The following is a 9481-nucleotide window of genomic DNA, read 5'->3' as shown; positions in this document are numbered from 1 at the left end:
GGTGCCTTAAATCACAAATATGTTTAAAGTTATTTGTCGAGTCTTGCTATCAAATCATATAGCAGAGTGTACTTTCCCCAGAGGACAAATCGTAAGGCGAGAGGACCATCAATCAGGAGGATTATAAAAGTACAAACGCTAGACCCAGAATTCAGAATTCAATAACCAAAATGTATTAGAAAGTAAGAGCTTTCGTAATTATTTCCATTTGGACACACAAGCGATAACGTACTCTTTTAGTGAACAGTGAGAGTTTTCTGAAACTCTCTCCATCAAAGAGGATTTTGCTGGGAAAGGTGGCCTGAGTGAGTGGGGAAGGGGATGGGCAAGAGAGAGCTGAGTCCTCTTTACTAAAGAAAAAAAAAATATATTTGGCTCTTCAGTCAGAGAGCCAGATCTAGAGAGAATGATCCTTTCCTTACGCAACTCCTATTGCAACCTTCCCCCCACCCCACCCCCACTTCTGCTTGTAAATGTTTTGGTTTTTTTTTTTTAAATCCTAGACAGACAATCTGCCCTGGAAAAATAAAAGCATTATCTATTATTTAACATGTGGCTCTGTCCGAGAAAAAATGAGGAAGAAGCTGCATCATTAGGACCTAAAAGGCAACAAAACAAAAATCAGAGCATAATGATGTCCCTAAATGAAGGGGGAAATGTGGCGCTGCTCATTTTATTAATCAGACTGTCAATTTCACCCCCAGAGGCCAAACCCCAGCGCAATTGAAGCAAGATCTGATCAGGCAAAGGACAAGAGCTTGCCTCTTCACTTCTCCTCTTTCCTTTCTTTCCACCTGGATATATTTGTCTGCTCCGAAGCCGCCTTCATTACCCACTGACAAGAGCTCGTATTTATTTGCTTATAAACCTGTTACAATAAATGATTATTCGAACAGCGTCATTCCTACCTTAATGACGAGCGCTACTTTTTGATGAATGACATTTCGGGCTAGAAAGGATGTATGGGTCATTTTGACCAGTCATTCCCTCGCTTTGGCATCCCACAATTTTTACGCCTCGCTCAAAAAGAGATAATAATATTTAGACCCGCTCGCAGGGGCTGAATGTGAATTAGCCCCTACTGCAGCTTATCATTAGGAAAGGACCAGCCCTGCAACTTAGACATTTTTTATAAAGCTGAGATGATGGAAAGAATAAGAAAAGAGATGATTCTGATGGAAAGAGGGCTGCACAGCCCTACAGCTGGCAAAAGATTTTCGAATTTGTCCGACTCAGCTGGAAATGCGGTGCTGGAGGCCCTCGAAAATTCGCAGCACGGTGGTCGCCTCAGCCCGAGACTGACTTCCGCCTCCCTGCATAGCGCTATAGGGGACATCCCTGCCAAAGGGAAATTCGAAATAGACACTTTATTCAACCTGCAACACCCGAGCAGCGAAAGCACGGTCTCCTCCGAAATCCCTTCAGCAGAAAGCAGGAAGAAAACGGGCCATTATTCCGAAGTTGCTCCAGAGGCAGATATGAACAGTGATGTGGAGGTGGGCTGCTCCGCTCTCCGCTCTCCAGCCAGCCTCAGTGCCTCCCAGTTGAAGGAAAACAATAACAAAGGTAACTCGGGCTTCTGCCTGCCTTTTCCCCCTCTCCCTCTCTTAGCGTTTCTCCTCTCGGGTCTTTCGGGGTATTCCGGAGGTAACTCGCTAGCCACTAGAGGTTCTTTTACCTGCTCAGTTATAAACATTGTCCAAGCTGTAAGAAAGCTCTTATCGCTGACTTGTGAGTCCAGGAATGATAGTCTTGGGTGTGTTTATCTGTTAAAACGCATCCATGTACGGGGGATCGGAGACATTCATATAAGTCTCTCTGTATATTTGTGTGTCTGTATGTGTATACATAAACATATTTATTGCATGAGTATGTACAATACAGACTCACAATAAAAACAAACACACATCCAAATCCACCAAAAGAGTACAGAGTCTGTGGATACCTAGATCAAAAGTGTATGTCTCCTCTGTTGTAGACTTACACCAAACAATTTGAGTCAGACTGTAATATACAAATATGGAGAGGGGATTTAAAAATGGACATTATTCAGCTTCATTTTTAATACACTGGCTATTAAACTATTCTCCATTACAGCATGCCCCATTTTAATGGAATTGGGAGTGTATGCATGTATGTATGTATAACATATGTATGTAGATTTATTCCTTTTTGGTTATGGGGAGGGAGACTGGTAAAAGAATCCTTTTGGTTCTTAAAGATAGCGCTGTAGTATTGGACGTATGTCAGAGAGGAATGGGAGGAGAGGTGGATTCTGTCCCATAAAATCTTTGGTTCTAGTGACTGTTACTTTGCTAGTCTTACAAATAATTAAGAAACAACAAAGCTGAACTGGAGAAGCTGATCCAAGTTAGTGGGATATGGTTTTAGCTCAGTCCCCTACCCTCCCAAACTGTGCCTTGAGGTGTCTGCTCTTCTTTGCTTCAATTTGTCGCAGAGTAATAATTCTATAATTATTAAAAACTACCTAATTTACTTAGAATTATTTGCTTATGAAGGGATCCCAAAACTTTATTGATTCTATTAACAGCAGCAATTTGTAACAATGACAGCTACTATCAATTACATCAGTTCAGAGACTCAGTTGTCCTTCCTTCTTAGGCGTCTTTATTTAATCCACTCCCAATCTATTGTGCGAGCAGGTTCCAAGCCCAAATATATCTATATATCTACATATGTATGTATGCATATACATATATTTCATGCGTATTTGTTGGTTTGTTTTCTAGGATATTCGGAGAGCAGCTCAGCTGCGACTACTACCCCTTCTTCTTCAGGTTCCGGCTTAACCAACCTGCACAGCAGCAATGCCCTTGGTAGTTCGGGCTCCGGGGCCGATCAGGTGAGACGCTACCGCACAGCCTTCACTCGGGAGCAGATCGCCCGATTGGAGAAGGAGTTCTACCGCGAGAACTATGTCTCTCGGCCCAGAAGATGCGAACTGGCCGCAGCGCTCAACCTGCCGGAAACCACCATCAAGGTACTGCTATCTCTGAACTACTAGAAGGGCATTGCTGGGTGTCGTCTGACCTTTCTGTTGGGCTCTTTAGATGACAGTTTGGGGTGGAAGTCAGAAAATGCTGGCAACTAATCTCAATACTTCCTTATTCATTCCTGCACTGTGTGTAATCTAAAGGATGACCCTAATGGGGGTATTTCCCTCTCCCATCGTTCCAACTGGTACTGATTTGGGACGGCAACAATAACAGGAAAAAAGAACAGTCATGGATTCATTGAATGATACCAACAAATTAGGAATTGTCTTCTCCCAGCCCCCTAGCCCCCACCTTTGTTCAGTGAAAATCGTGCTCTTTGTTTTTCTAATGATCGATATAAAGTGAAACTTTTAATTTGTTCTTGATATGGAAGGTTTATTTTCCATGACACTCTTTACAACGCTGAAAGAAAATGAATTCCGTTTAAAAAAATATTGCTAAGACAAAGTGGATTTCGATGTTGTTCCTTCCTATGTGTCCCTTTCTTTTTTACATAGTACTTCCTAAGCGAAACCTTTGAGGGGAACAATTGCTTTCTCCATTCAGATTTCTGTAGTGAGGCGTGTCTCCCTTAGAGGTGATAGGTTTTGTTCTGTTTTGGTTTTTTTGTTAGCGTACCAGATGAAACCTTTGGGTCACCGAGTGATTTGATGGCTTTTTTAGGTGTCTGAGACATACCAGAAAAAGAGAGAAGTCCCGTAAGCACAATAACAGGAAGTATTGCATTGAATGGGGAGAATTTCTTCCTCTAATTTGACCTGGATCATTCTTTAATGGAGGCAAAGACAAACTATGTAGATTATAGTACACAGTATATCGTTAGGGAAAGGAAAGATGTCTGTCTGTAAGGGGCAGCAATTCGGCGATTCAACGAACACACAGAACAAATCTCAACAAAACCACTTGCTCTGTATTAAATTAGTAACTGTGTCTGAAGCTGGGCACACACTAGCAAGTATATATGCTTCAAAATGTTGTGCCTGTGCCCTTCAATAAAAGCTGCCACGGCTACTTCTTTGAGAATCCTAGTCAGCCTAGAATCCATTTGTAAATCCTTCAGTTGTAAGGAGATACCTCCAAGTTGTGTACTCGGGTGATGGAAGGGTATGAGTGGGTGGGAAAGGAGTTCTGTAACGTGTACTTAAGTGTGGAGGTCAGAAAAGCACATAAAAATAAACAAGCAACTGGCCAGGACAACCGGAGACCTGACGGGTAAGGGAGGGTAAGTCAGTGTAAATGGGGTGGGGAGAGAGAGAGAGAGACAGATAGAGACACACACACACACAGAGACAGAGAGAGACAGACAGAGAGACAGAGAGAGAGACAGAGAGGTGAGGGGCCTGTGTACATCTGCTGGCAGCTGGCTGAATTTCCTCCAGCTGTGATTAGGGCTAGGACGAAAGGCTAGGCTTGGGACTGGGGCGATATGAGGACAGGCGGGCAGGTGTGTTTATGGAAAGTCAAAGGAGGATGGAGATAGACTTCCTGAGGCTGGAATGAGTATTATTGATGTCACTGATACCCTCAGCAAGGCTGTGTGTCGTGAGGTGACGGATGATTGTGTGCATGCGTGTACGGGGTTGGGGGCGAGGGCCCCTTAGATGAGCTGCCAAGAGTGGCCTAGGTCTCTAACCTGGGTGTACTTCTCGTCTTTCCCTCCATCCATTCCTCCTTTTCCCTCTGCCCCTCCAAGGTGTGGTTCCAGAACCGACGGATGAAGGACAAGAGACAGCGCCTGGCCATGTCGTGGCCCCACCCGGCCGACCCCAGCTTCTACACTTACATGATGACGCACGCGGCCGCTACCGGAAGCCTGCCCTATCCCTTCCACTCGCACGTGCCACTCCACTACTACCCCCACGTGGGTGTCACGGCCGCGGCCGCGGCGGCCGCGGCGTCGGGAGCCGCGGCGGCAGCCTCGTCACCTTTCGCCACCTCCATCCGCCCCCTGGACACCTTCCGCGCCCTCTCGCACCCTTATTCACGGCCCGAGCTGCTCTGCAGTTTCCGCCATCCGGGCCTTTATCAGTCTCCGGCGGCGGCCGCCGGGCTTAACAGCGCGGCCTCCGCGGCGGCAGCAGCAGCCGCGGCCGCGGCCGCGGCCTCCTCCGCGGCGGCGGCCGGGGCGCCCCCCAGCGGCGGCTCCGCGCCCTGTTCTTGCCTCAGCTGTCACAGCAGCCAATCGGCGGCGGCGGCAGCGGCGGCGGCGGCCGCGGCCCTAGGTTCCCGGGGAGGTGGTGGAGGGGGCGGTGGAAGCGGCTCGGACTTCGCCTGCAGCGCCGCCTCGCAGCGGTCCGAGAGTAGTTTCCTACCCTACTCGGCTGCAGTGCTCAGCAAGACGGCGGTCAGTCCCCCGGACCAGAGGGAAGAGGCCCCGCTCACCAGATAACTAAACTAGGCCGCTGCGCTACCAGGGGCGGGACTTTGAACTCCCGCCGCCCACACCTCTTTTACCCCCTGCTCGAGGCCGCCGCTAGGGGGAGGCCGAGGGACGGCGGGGGAACCAAGAGAAGAAAGGAGGCGGGTGGGGCGAGAGCCGTGACTCGGTTTCAGAAAAGTTCTATTTTTTTATTCTCAGTTCACCCTCTCCCTTCTTTCTCTCGGCCCCCCCCCCCCCCCGTCCTCCTTCACACAGATGTAAAGAAGTCGAGGCTCGACGGCAGAAACCCAACCCTAAACTGTTATTAGTGACCTGCAGACCGTGCTTGTGTTCACCTTGAATGTATAATGATGAACATAGAGGGCCCAGAAGCAGAGAGGAATAACAAAGAAAAAGGGAATTATTGGTCTAATTTCGTTATGCAGGAAGGCGGAGAGAGAGAGAGAGAGAGAGAGAGAGAGAGAGAGAGAGAGAGAGAGAGAGAGAGAGAGAGAGAGAGAGAGAGAGAGAGATGGACTTTGATATTGGCTGTACGTTGTTTGGGGCTGGGAAACGCTTGGGATTTTTCTTTGAATTTGAACTTCTTGGCGGCCCTCCGCCTTCAGTCCAGGAAGAGAGAGTAGAGGCAAAGGACAGGTGATAAGAAAAAAGATTACGAAGGTGGAAGGGAGGGCTGCACTCCTGCTGGTGTTTGTGAATGTGTTTACCTATTTGGGGGTGCGTGGGGAGGACAGAAAAGGAAAGATGTAGAAGATGTGGGGGTTTTTTTGTCGCCTTTACAAAGCAAGACGAAAGTGGAGAAGAGTGGTACCAGCGTGTCTCTTCCCCTCTACGCCCCTTCTCTTTCCTATCTTTAGTTTCAGTCTCAATGAATTGAATACGTCTTGCATATTTTATGCAAAAGAGTGGTATCTAATGAGGTGGCTGAGGATGGGCCAGTAAAGTGTGAGAAAGTGAGAGACTGACAGGCAACTTACTATAGCATCTTAAGAGGCATTTTAAAGCCCAGCTTTCTAACACCATATTCCACGCTATCTGGGAAATACTTGAATTTTTAGGTATATGAAATTGTCCTGAAGCATTTACCTTATAGACACTTTTAAAAGTTTGAATCCTTGCCCCCACCCTCTTTTTCCCCCCTTTCTCCCTCTTCCCTCCCCCTTGGCTCTTAGCATTATTTCTCACGCATGTCTGTTGAGCCTTTGCCTCTGAAAAGCCACCACTGGGTAACTGAGACCTGCTATACCAAACCACTGCTACTGGAGGGACTTCCTTGAACTTGAAGAAAGGCACATCAAAAACCACCAGTGTTATTGCCATGTCAATTTTGATGCTAATAATGTGCAGATTATGACGAAAATTGCCAATCATGTTCTCTGATGGACCTCCTTTGAATGTGGAATTGGAAAAAAAGTTCCCCGCACAGAGACCTGCTGTCAAGTACTAACAACCCGCTAAGGGAAGTCATTAGAAGAGACAGATAAGAGACTCGGTACATAAAACATTGTTCTTGGTGCATAGAATGTATGTTATTTAATGTTATCTCTGTTACCTGAAGTGATTTCGCAGAAGAAAGCCACGTTCTTATCATCTCAATTGCCAATTTTCATTTTGGTAACTTGGACGCCCTGGGTAGACTTTTCTCTGTTAAGCTGATATTCCACCAATGTGAACAGCCTCATTAAATCAAACCCAGATATTTCCATAATGCTCCCTACAGAGCCACTTCACTCTTCACATAATGAGATTTTCTGAAGAGTTGAAGCCCTCAAATAACTTGCTATTGCATGTTTAGGCCCAGAGAGTGGGTTATGTGTGTGTACATCGATATGTAGGCAGAAAAATAAATAAATAAATAAATATACATACATTTATATATATGATCTTTCCCTTAAATATATACATATAAAAGAGAGAGAGCTACATACACACATATATCGATATACACACACATCGGCACAATTTCCCACAATTAATTTAAAACGAGTGTCCTGAAAGACCTGTTTTTAAGACACTGGATTTTTGCTTTCATATGCTAATATTAGACTTTCAGGAAACTGTTTCGAAACGATTTACTTTTTCAGGAAAAACAAATTGTAGTTTTTTGTCAAATGGAAAAGATTTCTGGGGGGGAAAAGTACTTCGAAACTCCTGGGGTGTATTCTTGGGAAAATATGTTCATAAAATGTTTAAAGAACTTTTCAATTTAAATAGCAGTTACCTAATACGCATAATTTTCATTTTCTAAAAACAAAATTACAAGACAAGACTACTTACGTAAAAGTATTGATTATACCAGCTCTTACTCACTGAGTTTACATTTAAAATTTTTATTAATATATAATTTAAGGCTAAAGAAAATAAACCAAAATATGGCACTCTTACCAGCTTTACTTTTTTAGATTGTTAAAATCATTTGTTAAGATCACTTATTGGATGTATATAAAATAATTTTGGCAATAATGTTTACATTTTCCCAAAATATATATAATGGAATGATCAATGAGAACGCTGGTTGGTAAAAATTAACAGAAATTCATTTTATGTTGGGTCCGTTGGATCTGGTTATTATATAAAAATTGTAAATAAAGTCTTCGTGCTTTAAATATTACTGGCTGTATGAACTCACTGTAAAATATTTTACAAATGTGCAATAATTATAAAGCTTTGTATATTACGTTATTTATTGTGTTTGGTCATGTAAAATAAATGTTATTTAAATCAAAAGACTTTATTTGTTTAACAGATTGCAAAACGTTGCATGCTGGTGTTTGTTTTTAACTGGCATACAGGGTTATGAAAATCTCTTAAAACAGCATATTTAAATCCTTATAATACACATCAGATGGATTAATTCATTATAATCATTATTTTTACGGCGAATGCATTACTCATGTTTATAGTAGACATGCAGTAAGTCCAAACATTGGTTTAACGTTAATTGGCTGGCTAAACTGATAAGAGTGTTTACAAACAGAATGTGCATGAGTCCAGATTCTTTTGCACGAATACACATATACACATACAGTATGTATATCCTCAACTATGTGCGGGTGGCTGTATAGTGTTTGCATTTTCGAAACTCAGAATGTCAACGAAAATTAATAACTTCGAGTTATTTACTAGTCCGATTTTGACTTCTCCATTTACCCGAGTAAATAATAATCTTTCATTAGGGAAAAAAGTACATAATTAGTAAGTATGACGCTAAAAAGGCACCCAAGAAAACCCTTTCTTTCTCACTGTCTGCCTGGCTCTGTCTTTCTCTGGAGCGCTCTCTTTGGTGCTTGCTCCCTCTCCCCCTCTTTCTCTCTCGAACACGAAGCGCTGTTTCCATTTGTCAGAGAGGAAAAAGGATGCTGCGACCATTTCCCTAACGACTGAAAATAGTGAAGACGATCTGGATTTTGCAAAGAGCACCTTTTCTCTTCTTTGCGACTCCTTCCTTTCTTTTCTCTTTTCTTTCCTCTCTCGAGATGAGTTTAACCCAACTCTTCATGTATTTACAGATCTGCCTTAAAATCGATATTTCGATGGCAAAATGCAAGTCAATGGTGTGTGCAAAGCAGTCTATTTCTATTCGATTTAAAAACCAAGATGTCCCTTACACGAAATTTTCTTTTACCAACTGCTTACCCTGGCATTAATTACAAAGACATGGAAACTATTGGGAATACAGGGACTGCTATCACAAGCCATTTCGGCCCTGTAATTTACCATTATTATTGCATTAGTTCTAAATGATACAAGCTGATACTGTCTTTAATTGCAGTTTGGTTAAATATATACTGGGGTAATCCCTGAGGATTCTCTCCCCCCCCACCACCAGATAAGTTCCTTTTTTTTCTATTCTCTTTCTCTCTCTTTTCTTGAACGCTCCCATTAAAGAAATACGATTATAGCAGCACATTTAGACTGGTGATGTATCACCCTGGTTTTCGGTGCTCTTTGCTAACGCGGGGGTTGTAACCCTTAAAAACAAAAGCATTGAGATAGATGGGAAAGCAAACAGGAAAAGACAGTGGCCAAAAAACCCTGTCCAAAATAACAGCATATTTTTTTTTGTCTCCAGTGTGCAAAGAAT

General features: G+C 43.6%; 1 protein-coding gene across 1 annotated transcript; it reads left to right on the top strand.

The window, feature by feature from the left end:
• The first annotated feature begins 511 nt into the window (after positions 1–511).
• Positions 512–5630, top strand: EVX2 (even-skipped homeobox 2). Its single transcript, XM_072612393.1, has 3 exons — positions 512–1566; positions 2751–3001; positions 4711–5630. Exons 1-3 carry the CDS (start codon positions 1143–1145, stop codon positions 5404–5406), a joined length of 1371 nt encoding a protein of 456 aa, XP_072468494.1. The 5' UTR covers positions 512–1142; the 3' UTR covers positions 5407–5630.
• The last annotated feature ends 3851 nt before the right edge of the window (positions 5631–9481 follow it).

Source organism: Notamacropus eugenii, chromosome 5 (genome assembly GCF_028372415.1).
Source record: "Notamacropus eugenii isolate mMacEug1 chromosome 5, mMacEug1.pri_v2, whole genome shotgun sequence".
Lineage (NCBI taxonomy): Eukaryota > Metazoa > Chordata > Mammalia > Diprotodontia > Macropodidae > Notamacropus > Notamacropus eugenii.
This window is presented reverse-complemented; position numbering and strand designations above follow the sequence as displayed.